The 16,628-nt window shown below is 44.8% G+C and overlaps 1 protein-coding gene across 2 annotated transcripts in view; it reads left to right on the forward strand.

Moving 5' to 3' along the window:
• RYR2 (ryanodine receptor 2) overlaps positions 1 to 16,628 on the forward strand; it is a 550,937-nt gene that overhangs the window by 412,062 nt on the left and 122,247 nt on the right. For both annotated transcript variants that reach the window (XM_090263510.1, XM_090263509.1), the window contains 8 exons: positions 1,605 to 1,694; positions 2,437 to 2,574; positions 3,783 to 3,860; positions 5,703 to 5,778; positions 7,345 to 7,468; positions 7,936 to 8,051; positions 11,124 to 11,188; positions 13,517 to 13,638. In XM_090263510.1, coding sequence (XP_090119636.1) covers positions 1,605 to 1,694; positions 2,437 to 2,574; positions 3,783 to 3,860; positions 5,703 to 5,778; positions 7,345 to 7,468; positions 7,936 to 8,051; positions 11,124 to 11,188; positions 13,517 to 13,638 — 809 coding nt within the window. The remainder of the gene's footprint in view (positions 1 to 1,604; positions 1,695 to 2,436; positions 2,575 to 3,782; positions 3,861 to 5,702; positions 5,779 to 7,344; positions 7,469 to 7,935; positions 8,052 to 11,123; positions 11,189 to 13,516; positions 13,639 to 16,628) is intronic.

Below are 16,628 nucleotides of genomic sequence, written 5' to 3' on the forward strand. Positions count from 1 at the left end.
TCAGGGGCTTCAGGAAAAAAGTTGTGACTCTGGGCCCAGAAATCTTTTAAAGAACCTTTAGCTTTATGTATGATTTTTATATTAGATGGAATATTGGAAATTATTAACTGGAATTTAGGATTGTTGACACCTTTAACTCTTCTGTTGTGTTTCGTATTACCAAGGAGACATGCAGTTCGCTAAGAATAGGTTACATGGCAAGTGTCAGGTGGCCTTGCTCTGAGAAATTACCTGGGGATGACTCTAGGTTTAAACAACAGGTTTATTGAGGAAAAAGGGGGAAGAGAGTGGAGGAAGGAGGAAACTCCTGGACCCGTAGGAGCAAGGGAAGCAGGAGGAAGGTGACTCCTGGTCCACCTTGCTGGCCCATCGGAGCAAGGAGAAAGGGGAAGAGGAAGAGGGGAAAAAAGGGGAAGTGGAGACTCCCGGTTACCCATGCAACCCATAGGAATAGTCTGCCTGTGCGTCTTCAGGTACGGTCTCCACACCTTGCCAGACATACATTTTGGTTAGGGTGAGTTTGCCCGTCAACATATTTGGCAGGTTAATTTGCATACAGCTCATTTGCAGACATCAGAAGTCCAGGCAGGCAGTCCAGTTGCCACCATGTTCTGACAGCAAGATGACATGCTTTTTTTGTGTTGTCAAAAAAAACCCCAAAAGCCAACCTAAATGAGATGACCAAGCAGGTGCGATTCAGGACATCATGAGATTTTTTGAAGAAATACTGTGCCTGAGCAGTCATTCTTAATTGAGCCTTAGATACTTAGAATAGGTTTGTCAGAGAAACTGAGCTGAGGGCAGGCATAGTCTAAACTGAGCGTGGAGTGAGGTGGCAAAGTGAAAATCTGGCCGCGAATGTTCCAGAAGATGTTTGTTACTCAGCAATGCAGCGGCGCCCGCTGCACTCAGATTCCACCGGCCCCAGCCGCCCAGTCCTCCTCCCTCTGTTTTATAAACGCGTGGCTCTTTACTGAGTACTTTGATTTACTAGTAAGGCAGTAAGAGTGAAGTGTCCATTCTAGGTGCGAGTTGGTGGAGGGGGAAGGGAGACGAAGGTGACAGACGGCAGTGAGTGCTGGCCGGTGCCCACCGGTCACCCAGATTCTGCGGGCGGATGAGAAATTGAACAGACAAAATCATGGGGAGCAAACGTGTCGAGGGCTATTGGAGATAGGAGTGGGCAAAATGAGTGACATTATTCAGGATGCTTCCAAGTAAACCCTGCTCCTGTTTCCCTCTTTCACACACACATGCCACAGGACGGGGGCCCAGCCAGGACGAGTCAGGGTGAGTGTCACGGGGCCATGCGGCCTGTGGCTGCCCCCACTGACACCATCGGAGACCCCGGCTGTTTAAGGAAGACTGGGTTCTTTCACTCTCTGGGTAAAAAGACTGGTTCCAAGGGACTGGTTACTCAAACTAATGGTGTTTAGGAAAACTTTATGTTAGCTTACACTGGATAACATTCAAACCCTAATCCTTATCTTGGTTCAGTTTAGATTTATTTTATCAAGCACACAAACATATACATACCTACACTCTCTAAATTAATGCGCACAAAACAATTTTGATGTTTATATTGTTTTTGTTTTTTTTTTCAGTTAGCCAATGGATGGATTTATGGGGAAACATATTCAGACTCAACTAAAGTTCAACCACTAATGAAGCCATATAAACTATTATCTGAAAAGGTGAGGATTTTTAACGATATATAGTTATAATATTTTCAAAAATTGTCTTCATTATGTAATTTCTTATTAAACTCTTTTTTTACCTTACATATAGTACTTTTAACCTTTATTCAAAGGTTCCTTTTTTATCTTTTATCTTTTTGTCTCTATTCCCATTTTCTGTCAGTATTTAATTGGTTATTTTCTCCTGTACTTAATATTTTTCTGTTCTTTTTTAATTGTTATTTCTCTGCTGTATTTTTAAAGTCTAGAAATTATTCTTATTACATATTTTTAAGAGTTTCTTGATGGGGCACAATGAAGTAATAGGTGAATATTATTATTTATAAGTTTTCACATATTTCACTTCTTTGGGGGAAAGTTGAGAAATGGAGTGAGAGGATTTCTGAGCTTGTGCTTGTGCAGGAAAGTTCCGTCTCTCTTTATTCTGATGGTCCAAGAGCCTTCACTCACATGCCATCCTATCTGCAGTTTCCCTAAGTGTGTTTCTCCTTCCAGTGCCCATCTCCACTGTCAGGAGCTGGGCAAGGAGAGGAAGTTACCCTCCAGGCATAAGAAGCAGCGGCCCTGTGAGTGGCGCCTCTCACACTAGGGCTCGGCTCACACTCTGCTCTTCAGAATTTTTACTTTCCTTTTATATTTTTGAATGAACCATGCCAGTCAAAGCATTCAATATTTTTATTTTCATTTGGATTCCTAGTCGTCCCTGCCCCTTTTATCTTCCCTTCCTTTGTGGCTCTAGGAAAAAGAGATCTACCGCTGGCCCATCAAAGAGTCTTTGAAGACGATGCTGGCGTGGGGCTGGCGGATCGCGCGGACGCGGGAAGGGGATAGCATGGCGGTCCACAGCCGGGCGCGGCGCGTTTCCCAGACCAGCCAGGTGAGAGCCACGGCCAGGAAGCCGCTGCTTATGTTGTTGTAAAGCCATTTTAGTCTTTTATTGAATTATTGGGTTTTTTAAAAAAACAATTTGAAAATTATGAAGATGAACATAAAGTTTAGAGGGGGAAAACCATGTTCGTTTCTCTTTAAAAACTTCAAGGGAAGTCTTGGGGAAAGTGCGGGGTTTACTCCTCAGCCTGTGCTTTCCTGGCCAGGCTGCGATGAATCCAAGGGTGAGGTCTTGACGTTTCTAATGTAGGGTGTAGGGTGTGCTCATTACCTACCAGGGGGTGGTCTTGGCTTTCTGCTCCTTTCCAGCAAGAACTGAGGGCTGGTTCTTAGGAAGCGATGAGGGGTCCAAGATGTGGGGGGGACCTTTGTAGGAGGGAAAGGCGGGAGGGAGAACATTGTTCCGTGAAACCTCTAGAGAGGAGCATAGCCCGCCGACACCTTGATTTTAGCCCACTGAGACCTGTGCCCAGCGTCTAACAACCTTGCGATGTTTTGGTCCCCTCAATGTGAGGTGGCCTCATACAGTGATGACAGAAAATTAACGTAGGTACAGAATGGTTACCAAACGGAGATGGTAACAAACAACTAAAAATTTAAATCTAGAACACAGGAGCAGCATTAAGCTAGGTCAGTTGGTTTCTGGTTTATTAAGAAATGGTTGATAAGTTAGATATTTTAAGTAGATATGAGTGTGGACACCTAGAAAAAAATACTATATGATATACTTTTAAAAGCAAAAAGTTGGTTATATTTTATTTTAACATTTAGCCCATAAAGACACTTGTAAATATTGGCCTCTTTGACTAATTACTATTGACATGAGGAAGAGTAAATTCATTGCAGCCAATGAGAATTTGTAAGAAACTCAAGAATACAATGATTCTTTGATTAGGGAAATGTTTTAGAATCTTAGAATCATTGCACAACTTGTTGAGTTCTGATTATTAGGTTTTGGGGTTGGCAACCCCTAAGATGTTGGGAATCACCATGCAGTCATGAATAATTGCCAGGCACCCCAATATAATTTAATTTGCTAGGTATGTTTGTGAAATTTGTTTGTGTAGCTACTTTCCAGTTTTATCTGAGGAAATGTGCGTTTGGAGGTTTGTTTGCCTTGGATTTCTGAATTATCTCTTGAGTCTCTTTCCACAGGGTGTTTAATGAGATACTACTTTCCCCCCATCAATTGTCTAGGTTTCTGTAGACACTGCCCATGGGTACAGCCCCCGGGCCATTGACATGAGCAATGTTACACTGTCCAGAGACCTGCATGTAAGTACTGGTGACTCTTTAAAATATTCTGCAAATTTCATTTTTAAAGAGCCTGTGTAACACCTTCCTGCCTGTATTTTCAGCATGAATTGTTTGAGTGTGCTCCTCATATATTGGGTCTGTGGAATTCATAGATTACATATCCCAACTTCTTTATGCTATAAAAGTTAATATAACTTTTTCTAGGATGTTTCTTCCAGCTATTACATTTTCTTTGAAGATAATCCAGCTATTACATTTTCTTTGAAGATAATATCTATTAAATTAAAGCACTTTAATATTTTCATATTATTAAATGTCTACGGTAAGAAGAAGATAAATCAGTCACTAATGATGCTCTGCTCAGGGAAACTGTAATGCTCATTGAAGAATATGAATTTTTAGTTGTTTATACACGGCCACTGATGACATTTTGCTTGCTTCATGCATCTTTTTTATTATTACTTTAAATTTTATTTTTAAACTAGAGTTTATATTCATTGTTATTTTACATTAGTTTCAGGTGTACAGGATAGTGGTTAGACAAGCATATACATTACAAGTGGTCCCCAATAATTCTAGTACGCCCCCCCGGTACCATACATAGTTATTATAATATTATCGACTAGACATATGAAAAGATGCTCAATGTCACTAATCATCAGAGAAACATGAATTAAAACCACATTGAGATACCTACCACCTCACACCGGTTAGAATGGCCATCATTAACAAGTCCACAAACAACAAGTGCTGGCGAGGATGTGGATAAAAGGGAACCTTTTTGCACCCTTGGTGGGAATGCAGATTGGTGCAGCCACTGTGGAAGGCAGTATGAAGATACCTCAAAAAATTAATGATTGATCTACCTTAGGCTCCATCCATGGTTTTATCTCTCCTGCGTCACTGAGGAATGTATTGTGAAATGGCTGATTTGAGTGAAAGATAAAATTTGTTGCCATGGAATATAAGTTAACAGGCCAATACAATGATCAAACAGTTATATTGGAAATGTTAGTATTATCAAGAGAAGTAAGTATATAAAGAAAAAAACCTATGTATTGTTAAATTGCTCCCATACGGATATATTAAAATGACATAGTAAACATGAAAATCAAAAGTAAAATGGATCTTAGAAGTTCTCTTTCCAGGGTCTCACCTAGTTTGGGACAGATGGTGATATAGACAAGCAATTTTTAACTGGTGCACCGCAAGAATGTTTAAAACCTGCGATACCTGACTTTTAAGTCAGGGCACCGACCTCTTTTCCCTTAGACTGTCCAATAAAAAAGTGACAACAGCCAACACAACGATAGTGATCTGGTGTGAATGAATCAAAATTATACCTGTTTTTTGGTCAGATGGGAAAACCATGTACTTTTTTTTTTTTTTTTTTTTTTTTTTTGTGAGCCAGAGAATTTTAGTGATTAGTTTGTATGTGCCGAGAGCTGAAGGTTGAAAATCGCTGATTTAGATTCATCTAGAGTTCTCTGCTGTCAGTGTTTAAGAAGGTTCAGATGATCTTTCAAGGCTTTGGAAATTAAAATAAGAACTTGTAAACTTTTTTTGTTTGAAGTCTATAATTTGAAGGTTTGTTCTTCAATCAATAAAATGTGTGTTGTTAAACATAAATAACCAAACCATCCCCATCAAATGGCCTGTGCTGTGTCCTGGGTCAGTTCTCTGCGGTTCAGATGCTGAGTACAATAGTTGTGTTTGGTTACACTCTGGATGGACTTCAGCACTAACACACTACAATTTATTAATTTAAAACATATTTCTGTATTGCATATTGGAAAACAAAGTTATCCTTCTCTACTTCTTAAAGTATAACTCAGTGGCTAAATAATTTGTTCATTTAAGGCTATGGCAGAAATGATGGCTGAAAACTACCATAACATATGGGCAAAGAAAAAGAAAATGGAACTGGAGTCCAAAGGTAATGTTTTCTGAAAATCTTCATTGAAAATCAGAGTTTGAGTCCGTGAGCATAGAATACCAATCAGTAAATTAGACCCTTTAGCACAAGAGCTGATTATGCCTTTAATTTATAAGAATGGTCCAGATATGCCTGTTGCAGATTCAGCGCAGAAGTTCTGTAGTTTCCTGGCTGCCGATGTATATTCCTCATGTCCCAGAATTTCTGAGGCTCTCTCCTGCCCATTTCAGGCATAGATATCTACAGTTCTCCTGACATCCGGGTGTTGTTAACTGCTGAGTTCTTCCTCCCTGACTTGCAGCTTAGATACGTCTCTTCCCTCGTTCCTTTCTAGTCCTCACCCCAGCTTCTCTGTTGTGTCCAGTGCAGTGAGGTTATTATTGTCTCTGTGCTTTTGCTTACTCTTCTGCTGCTTCGGAAATACTAAAATGGCCCACTAGTCTTAGTCAGACTTGTGGTGATGATGGTATAGTGTCCCCTAGTGGTCGTAAAGCTCCACTGCAGGTCTGTCGTCTGCCGGGCAGAGCAAGCTCTAGGACACCGTCCATCCTCGCCTTTGCCCTTCTGTTTGCTTATTTCCTGAGTAGGGCGAATTCGACATTTATGACGGGGTTAGTAGCTCCTGGCTGAGTCACACCAGACATTGAGTTAATAGGCTCCATGTGGCCACCATAATTCAAACAAAAATTTTATTTTCAACTTTTTTTCCGGAATTCCCTGAGCAGTCGTGTTCCAAGGAATTGCAGCATCCCACACAGCGCGTCCCCACACGTGTTTCCTGACCTTGAGGCCTGAGGCCGGTATAATGGCCTTCCTGGCATCAGCTCTTATGTCTGGACTCGCCAACGCATTTTTGAAATTCTTTAATTTTTACAAAAGTTTTTTACAAAATTTATAATTTTATGAATGTTTTTCTCATTACTGTTTTTTTAAATGTCACTGATTTCTAGACTTTGCGTACCTAAAAGAATATTTTTAGTCTTTATCACCAGATAGGTATACTAGAATCCTAGACACTTGCCTAAACTTTTAATCAGCCAAGTAGCTATGTTATTCTTATTAGATTGTTAGAAGAGATTAACCTTAAACTTAGCGACCTAAGTATGGGTTCTCTGTAGAAAGATATGCCTATAAAGTACCGTCTGATGCCGTGGGCATAAAAAAAATCCTATGTGTAGGACTCGTTTTTCTCTTCTCTCCGTGGGGTGGAAATGAAGCGTGTCCCCGGGAGCATACCTTCTCCTTTTCCCGGGTCCAGCGGGGCGTGGTTTAGCGTCTGTCCGCAGTTCCCACCTTCAGGGCTCAGCTGAGTGGGGGAGGACACGGCCTCTCCCTCCCCGTGTGCTTGCAGGTACGATGGGCACTGCTCTCATGGATGCTCACGGTCTGGCTGCCTCCTAGAGGCCCGTGCACAGTCCTTCTCAGGACGCTCACGGCCCTGGAGGGGGCAGAGTCCTGAGTAACGAGCAGCCCCCAGTGCGGTCGGGTCCTGCCACATAGGCAGCCGCTTCGCATTTCCAATCATGTCCGATTGCTATTGTGTGTTCTCGTCTGGACTCTCCTTAGGAGGGGGAAACCACCCCCTGCTGGTGCCTTACGACACGCTGACGGCCAGAGAGAAGGCCAAGGACAGGGAAAAAGCTCAGGACATCCTCAAGTTCCTGCAGATCCATGGGTACGCAGTGTCCAGGTAAGAGCACACCTGCTGTAGTTCCTCGTTCTTCCTGGAAGACTTGGTATTTAAGACCCCACAGACTCAGTAAGGCCGGAAATGGAATGAGCCCAGTGTTCTGTCTCAGCCTTAGGTCTGCTATTGAGTGTGCTCAGGCACACGTGTCAGAAACATCCGTGCCCTGGCTGTTTGCCACCGTTCCTTAAAGCAGGTTAAAGCACTGCCGGCGCTAAACCCCGTCCGTCACATGACCCAGGCAAAATCAGGCAACAACGATGCTCTGGTTTTCAAAAGACAGCATTTTATGTCAAACTATTCAAAGTATTCCTTCTAAATTAAATCTCACTTTTGCGTTTAGGTGCAGAATATTAGACACGCTTCTAAATTATGTAATAGATATGAAATTTTGTTTAATGCTTGTACACATACACACCTCCTAACAGTCCTCGGAGATAGTCCCGTCTGCCTCTCCTTTGCTCTCCCAGGGGCTTCAAGGACCTGGACTTGGACACGCCGTCCATCGAGAAGCGGTTCGCCTACAGTTTCCTTCAGCAGCTCATCCACTACGTAGACGAGGCCCATCAGTACATCCTGGAGTTCGGTGGGTGCCACAGTCCCCCTGCCAGCCTAGCCGTTACCGGTGTCCACACACTGGGGGGTAGCAGTGCAGCCCCCTCTGCGGCTTGTTCGTGGGTGGACCTGGCCTGGTGCTGACCATAGTCTAACACACAGTAGGCAAACATGGTGTAGGGATGGCAGTATTCTGAGAGCTTAAAAAAAATCTAACATAATTCTCTTCTCGTAAAGTTTATTGGCATTGATTTTTCACTTTGAAAGATACACTGGATGGCCATCAGTTACAGTTAATTACATCTTTTCCTTATGAAATCAAGTGTTCTGCTCTTAAAAAACTAAAACCTCAGTGGAATCCTGAAATTTCTAGACAACATAAAGGCCTTGAGTTTAGCCTGTGCAGGGACACACATCCGTGGCAGTTTCTGCAGCACGGAGCACCACACTGCCCTCTTGGATGAAATGAAGGGTTTCTGCCCCCCTGGCCTTGTGCCACCAGCGCACGAAAGAAATCCTCATTTTCAGTCTCAGACGCAGAGCCTTTCATTGCTGCTGCCACCTCTCATTTCTTTTTCTCACGGCTGCCATCAGCGCAGTTGGATTAAAGCCCCTGTTATGGGTCCCTCACAGCACCCTGTCAGCCACCTTCCGGCTGTGGGTGGTGGTGGGGTCAGCACTAGAGCTGGTCCCTCTGGAAACAGGTGCTCTTCTGCTGGTGGTTTCTGAGTTTTCCTTTCCACGCCTAAGGCTTTGTTCTGTTCCCTAACCCTCAGTCTCCCTGTTTTCACACGTTTTCTCAGCACCCACAGTCCTAGCTCCCTCGGGACCAAACACATGGCCAACCAGCCTCTCTTCACCGAGGGGACTTGGCCCTGGTTTTTGTAGGAGTCATGGTTTGGGGCACAGCATCAGGTTCAAGTTCATACAAACTCAAGCGCTGCTATTTTCTTGTTTCTGGCCTCCTGTAACCTAAGTGTGATTAAAGGCTTTTTAGTTGATCATTATTCTCCTTTTTAAAAATGATTTTTAAAAATATTACAAGTTGTAATACAGTTGAAATACAATATTATATTAGTTTCAGGCATATAACGCAGTGATTAGACATTTATGTAACTTACAAAGTGATTCCCCGGTAAGTCTAGTCCCCGCCTGGCCCCATATACAGTATGGTTGTTACAGTATTATTAACTGTATTCCCTGTGCTGTACTCTACATCCCTGTGACTACTTATATAACTGATAATTTATGCTTATTAATCTCTTGGCCTTTTTTGATCATTACTCTATTCAAGAACCTTCCTGTCTTTCCACCTCTCTGTCTATAGCCCAAAAGTTGTATTTTTCACTCTCATTAACCGTTTTTCAAAAAAGCTATTTATGCAAATTAATTTATAATATGTAATGCCTTTATAATTCAAACAATGATAGCATTTTGAAAATATGATTTAGGAGTCATTCTGACTCAGAGCCAAATTAATCTGAATTAATGAAATTGAACCAAAGAACAAACATGAGGCTGTGGTGAATTTTTGAAGCTGCTTTGCACAAAGTTAAATATTAAAATGGCTCTTCTGCATGTGACAGTACCTGAGGTCATGGCCACCCTGAGAGCCAGCCCTCTCCTTGTCGAGTGAGGGAGAAGAGGCAAGGGGGAGTGAGCCTTGCTGGTGGTTCTTTATCTCCCGCTGTATGGAGAGCAGAAACAGAAGCTTGAGGGGCAATGTGTTTTACATTATTCTCATTGTATTCAAGTTTCTGAATAAGCTACCAGGCAGTGTTTGTGTGAGGGACTGGGGAGCGGCTCTTTACAGAGCAGGCTTGCCCCGGCACACTCCTGTCCCCGCACAGAGAGGAGGTGAGGCCGGACTAATAGGCCACAGAACAAGCTCTATCCCACTGCTGATGTTCCACGGACCTTTTCAGGGAAATTATGTCTGAGAACTGTCAGAGGAGCCGTGGGGCTAGGACTGATTTTCATTTTCCATTGTCGCCGCAGATAGAACTTCCATAATGCCTTCCTTATCTGTCACTTTCTTGTCTTTGCTACACGTCTATAGTACATTCATTCTTAGGTGCAGGCTGATGGCAATAGGAGGCATATGCATGCTCCTTCTTCTGATTTTTGTATTATACCATAGATCATGTTCTCTCCAAATCCTTTTCACGTTTGCACATACACATTTTTGCTAAAATATATAATGAAAGGAGAAATATTTTCTAGTTAATTCATTGAAACAGCAGATTTAATTCTGTCGTGACAGATTTTGTATGGAAAAGTCTCTTATATGGATCCAGACACTTTGTGTGAAATGCTTGAGAGAGATTTAGTGCAAAAGTGACAACAAAAATAAAATGAGCAAGTCTTAAAAGGCATTAAAAAAATTATTCATGGGAAGCACATTGCTGTAATGTTACAAAATATTATCTAAATTCCCTGAAAATTATCCTGAATTTGCCTAAGGTTTAATAATGTTTGTCTCAAATTGTTTGATTTCTATTTGCAAAAGAACTTTTCAAGCAAGTCAGCTTGGTTCTTTAAAAAATGGAGGCTCTGTTTGCAGATCTTAGTGAAACCTTGTGTCAGATTTTGAGTTGTTTAGCTCTCCTCTGCGTGGGCGAAGGAGGGAAGAGAGGCCACCTTCTAAGCTGCTGGCCTTACTGAGGTCCGCCTGTTCTGAACCTCGCAGTCAGTTTCCAAACCCGTGGGAAACGTGGGTGTTTGCTTTGCTTGAGGAGGTTGCTCAGCTCCCACTCACTGTTTCTGCCCGGCTGTCGGGCTTTCCTGAATCCTGTTCCCGTTTTCCCCTCCGCGCCAGTGGGACCTCAGAGCTGCAGCAGGGGGCGAGCATGTGCTCATAACCACACAGCCGGGCTCTGCTCAGCAGCTCTTTGATTCGGACGTGGCTATTTGACGTGGCCATTTGTTTACGCTCCTCTTCATCTGTCACTGCCACGGCGAGCCTTTGTGTCTTTAGTTGACTTTCTATGCTCAGTCCAGTGGGATGGCACGTGGAGTGCAGTGCTCTGAACTTTGCATCTGGGTGAATGTCTGGTGATGGTCGAAGCACAACGTGTTCCTGAAAACTCTCTCCTGTCTGCAGATGGCGGCAACAGAAGCAAAGGACAGCACTTCCCTTACGAACAGGAAATCAAGTTCTTTGCTAAAGTACAGTATACCCCCTTGTTTTTGCTTCAACATGTTTGCTTATAAAACACACCATTGGCTCTCTGCCTGTTTTCAGAATGCCCCTGTCTGTGAATGCGACTTCTGCAAGTTGATGTGTGTGGCCGCAACAGCTGCATGAGCCTGGGGGCATGATCTGCTCCAGCAACTTGCTCTGCACCCCCTCCCCTCCCCCACCCAGTTAACAAATGACTTGGTTTTATATGGAGGCTGATTTAGAGTTCTCTTTTTCTGACTTTGTCATATAACAGAATACAAATATTTATTTCTTAATATTAGAATGTTGTTATGATTTAAAATTTTAGATGAGCATTTCTTTCAGAAAGAGGAAAACCACCAGCTGATTGATACATGGGCACACAATGAGGATCTTTATGAAAGAATTTTTACTGTGGGACCTTAGTCCTGCATTATGGGTGGGGGAACTGAGTCTCAGAGGAAATTGGTTGTTCAGATATAGAGTGTACCCCACTATGAGTGTTCATCTTGTTGAACACAATTTATCAAGAGTTTGCTATCTGCCTGGAGCATGGGTGACTTCCTTGCAGCCAGCAGGGAAGGTTGCAGAGTTGGTTGCCAAGTTTCGGGTTGCTTTGTTGACTTACTCAGAGTTCATACTGTGCCTGGTCTGCCAGGCGTCACTCTGTGTCCCGGGATGTCCCTCTCACTGCCAGGCATCACTCTGTGTCCCGGGATGTCCCTCTCACTGACACAGCGGGCCCCGGACACTTTCCTGTGGACAGTATGTTGCCATTAACCTAAAGATCTCATGATTTCAGCCGATTTCCTTTCCAAGAACTTGCATTTGGTGGTTATTAGATCATTTACAAAATGGAATATCATTTTGATTGACTTATATTTGGCTTCTGTTATATGTTTTTAGAATTGTGCCCTTTACTGTAGGGGAGATTTCTCTGGTCTTTCCTTCCACTCAGTATAGCACTCTAAGTCTATAAGAAGCATCTTGAGTTTATTCTGAGTTGTACATTGCTAGTCATCTTTTCTACTAGGTTACAATCCTCTTGAGACCCAGTGGTCAGGAATGCTGAACTCGTGGCCTCTAATAATACTTAAAATACATTCTGATTTTGCATTGCCTGTGTACTCTGCACCCTATGATAGTGCATTGCCTGTGTACTCTGCACCATAGTGATTTTGTTTGCAGATGCCTAATGTGGCTTAATTTCTACTAAGTCTGTGATTTATTCATTCACACATTTATTGAGTATCTGTTGTATGCCAGTCACTAAGTTCAGGCAATGTCATGACTTTCTAGGAAGATCACCAAAACTTACATATTCTAATAACATATAAATATGCTATACTATATTGCAGGGAAAATGCAGTTAGATAGACTTGAGTCTTAATACAGGTAGCACTGATTATTCTTTTTCATTTACTTGTTCAGCAAATATTTGTTCACTGGTTGGTATGTGCCCAACAAAGCCCACGGCACTGCTGTTTGTGGTGGTCATCCCAGAGGCCGGGAGAGGGCTGTAATGGGAGACAACTAAGAAATGGCCCTTGTTCTCTTGTACTTCATAGGCTGTGAGGGAGAGAACCAATCCCAAATCACTCAGATAAAGTGTGAGTTTGCAAATGGTGTTATAAGAGCAGAGAATTCAGAGGTTTTGTCTGGTTGTGGAGTCAGGAAAGGCTTATCTGATGGAGAGCTCTGAGCTGAGGCCTGCAGGAGAGAGTGAACCTGTCATGGGTGTGTGGGAAGAGCATTTCAGACCGAGGGAATGGCATGTGCGAAGCCTCAGGGCATGAGTGGATGGGGACGAGGGGAGGAATTCACCAAAAGCCCACAGAGCTGGTGCAGGAAATGGCAGGTGGGCTTTGAGAGCGGCCCAGCAAGAACACTGTGGAGCTGGGCAAGGGGCCGTATGACTTTTGCCTACGTCACATGTTTTCTGCACCTCAGTTTTCTGCCTGCAGAGGAGGGGTGGTGACGCCTCCTGTACAGAGTGCTTATGGGATGAATGACATGACAGAATGTCCATAGCAGCCCTCACACTGAACTGCGTGGTATGAAATATTAAGAATGTCTCATTGATAAAATACTAAAAATAATTTCAAACAGCTGAAAATTTAGTGTGTTCCCCACATTACATCCCCCCCCCCCACACACACACACAGACCAGAACAGCAGGGCGAGGTTTGCGAGCGTCTCTGGGATGCTGCTGGTGCGGCTGGGGGTGCTGGGAGCTGTTGCATGTGGACAGAATGCTGCCCGCCCCACAGCCTCGGTGCTCACTCACCCCCAAATTCCGCTGTGCAGACCCATCTTCTTTTCCTTTCTTGCAGGTCGTTCTGCCTTTAATTGATCAGTATTTCAAAAACCATCGTTTGTACTTCTTGTCTGCAGCGAGCAGACCTCTCTGCTCCGGAGGACATGCCTCGAACAAGGAGAAGGAAATGGTGACAAGGTAAACAGCTGCGCAGCAAAGACTGTTGTTTGAGTGTGTTTGCACGGGTGACGGAGCTCCGGGGACCTGAACGGGGCTGGGCACAGGGTGCCGCCATCTGCCTGGCCCGTCCTCTCGGAACCAGACTCTGGCAAGGATGGTTTCTGCAGGTTAATCCATGTGATCTAGCACTGAGATTCCTTACATTTGCTGCTAAGGGCGTGCCGAATGGAAGGAATGAAAGACCCAACACAGAATTCACAGGTGGAGGCTGGCAAGCACCCTGTGTTAAGATGTCTGAGAGACGGTGCTTTTCACATTAATTTACTAAAATCCCTTCAAATCTCATATTTTTGCCAGCCTTAGTTTTTTAGGAAGGAGACATCCCATTTACAGTAATTACAGTTTTAAGTATTTCTAAAAAATAATGCCCATTCTTGGAAGAAAATGAAGTAAAAATCCCCCCGCCCCCCCCCCAACATGGCATGTTAGCATTGCTTTCTTATTTTCAGTTAAGTCTGAGATTCTTCATAGGCTGATTTGTGGTTCTTCTGGGGATTTTGAGCTTGATTCCTCAGAATTCTGCCCCACCTTGTACACAAGAGAACAGTGGCCCGGCCAGCCTTCCCCGGTATTGTTGCCTGTGCAGGGGTCCATACCGAGCTTTCAGAGTGTATCTGGAAAACTTGTATGTAAAAGTGAGTAACATCTCTCAAGCAGACACAGGCTTCCCTTGGGCTGGCCACTGCTGACGTCCTGAATGGCACTGCAGCACCAACCTATCGGATAGAGTGAGGTGGTACCGAGCACAGGAGGGCGGAAAATACGATTTCTGCATTATGGGATGTTGGGAATGTGGACTTGGAAACGGAACTTGAGGCTCATGATTCTACTCAGATCCATTGTCTATTTTCCAACTGATAAGTAGCCAGTCATGTGATACAGGATTGCAGCAACATTAAAATGTCCCCAAATTTCATCTAATAATAACTTTCCTGTGAAGTTGCCAGACATGTGTGTGGTTAAGATGACAGGGAACCATCCAGGAGCATCCTGCTCACCTCGAAGGGCCCTCCTGCAGCCCGGGGCGCAGCGCCCCCGGGGGCGGGGCAGCGAGTGCGCAGGGCGCCGACTTCCCACTGACCTCGCGCACCAGGGCCGCCACCAGGGGTCCGTGTCCTCCCGGCCCCATCAGCCTTCCTAACAGGAAGTGTGTCCCCAGAGGGCGTCAGTCATCCAGGTGCCACTCAGTTACATCAATGAGAAAATACAGAGGGCACAGGAGAACCACAGAGGATTGTAGACGCTGCGCTTCTCCCGCCTCCTGTACCGCGTTCCGTTGCCTCCATTAATCTTCGGTCTGACCTGTTTTCCATCACTGACCGGACCCTCACAGAATAAAATAGAACAGCATCTCAGTTTGGGCAATTGGGGGGAAATACCAGTTATATAGATTTATTATCGGATGTTTGTCATTGATAGTAACTGCCAGAATTAAGGTATCTTCTTTCTCCTTTTTAATTTTTTAAATAATGTCTTCACTCATTCATTAGTATAAGAAGCCATTGAAACTTTTCCCATAGGAGAATGATCAGAATGTGCTGCTGATAGGAACCGTGGGGTTGGCAGGAGGGGTGCAGGGGGCGTGGCCGTCAGCGGAGGCTGCGGTAACGGAAGTGTGGGTGCCCTTCCAGTGAGGGTGCCCCTCCAGCATGGGTGCCCCTCCAGCGCGGGTGCCCCTCCAGCACAGGTGCCCTCTCTGGTGCCTTGTGCGGATACTCCTGAGTGTCTGGCATGGGTCAGATGCTGTCCTTGCTCTGGAACATGCAACCACATGGTCCCTGACTGTAATGACCCCAGAAGTATGGCTAATTGGCCGAATCCATGTGGTGCTCATCATCTAATGAGTGTGCTGAGTGAAAGTGGGGACCTATACAAAGTGCTGAGGTGTGGCAGGCACGGTGTAGGTGTAGAGAGAGCTGACCTGGGAGACACGGAGAGAGGCCAGCTGGCCTGCCAGTTGAGAGGGAGGCCACCCGGTGTGGAAGTGTCAGGGCCGAGCTGCTGGACACTGTTGTGTCCCTTGCACTGTCAAGAAGTTTCAGAAGAGCTAGTTTTGAGAAGAAGAGGTTGACTTGGGTTAGGTGCTTACTGGCTATTGACAGGTCATCAGCTGGAGCCATCAGCAGAAAGCTGGGATCATGTGTTTGGTGTTGGTAGAGAGTTTGGGGCGAGAAATGACATATTTGGAGATAATCTTTATGCATGACATGCTTGAGGCTCTGAGAGTAGATGAAGCTAAAGGAAAATGGAGGGAGAAGCAAATGGTCTGCATTCCCCACCGTGGAGAATTACTCCTGGGCGGGCGGTGAGAAGCAGGTCTCTGAAGAGCACAGAGGACAGTCGGTGGAGGAAGAGGGCAGTCCTGCTGTAAAGCAGAGTCCAGGGCGTCACAGGTTTGAGGCTTCAGTGATGCTGCCATTGTGCGCTTTCCAGGCGGGATGCAAAGGGTTTGCTGGCTGGGGTCCTGGGCACTTGGAGAGACGGTCCCGGGGGGGGGGGGGGGGGGGGCGGCGCAGCGAGGAGGCAGTGACGGGGGCGGGGCTGGCGTCCGTGCTGAGGGAGAACCCCTGCCCTGTGGATTCTCAGGAGTGTTCGTCCTGAGGGGACATGGAGAAGTGTTTTTAGAGAAACCAGAGGCCAGTTCTCCTAACACTTAAATCACATCATCTGTGCGACTTCACACCCTGGCGGTGGGCAGCCCAGGAGGACCCTGCTTTCTCTACATCAGTATTTCCCGGTGGAGGCTCATCTGTTACTGTTAGGAGCAGCTGAGATTGTAAGAAGTCGTTTTTCTCCGACAGGTTCTCAGCTGTTAACTGTAACCCAGCAGAATGGGAGGTGGAGCAGTTCTATTTACCATCACAGCAAAATATCCTAGGTCAGGTTAATTGGGTAAAACACAAGCCTTGTGCTATCAATTCAGCTTCATCTCAGAAGATTTCACCTGG

Source organism: Furipterus horrens, unplaced genomic scaffold (assembly GCF_987537825.1).
Source record: "Furipterus horrens unplaced genomic scaffold, mFurHor1.1.pri manual_scaffold_15, whole genome shotgun sequence".
NCBI classification, from domain to species: domain Eukaryota; kingdom Metazoa; phylum Chordata; class Mammalia; order Chiroptera; family Furipteridae; genus Furipterus; species Furipterus horrens.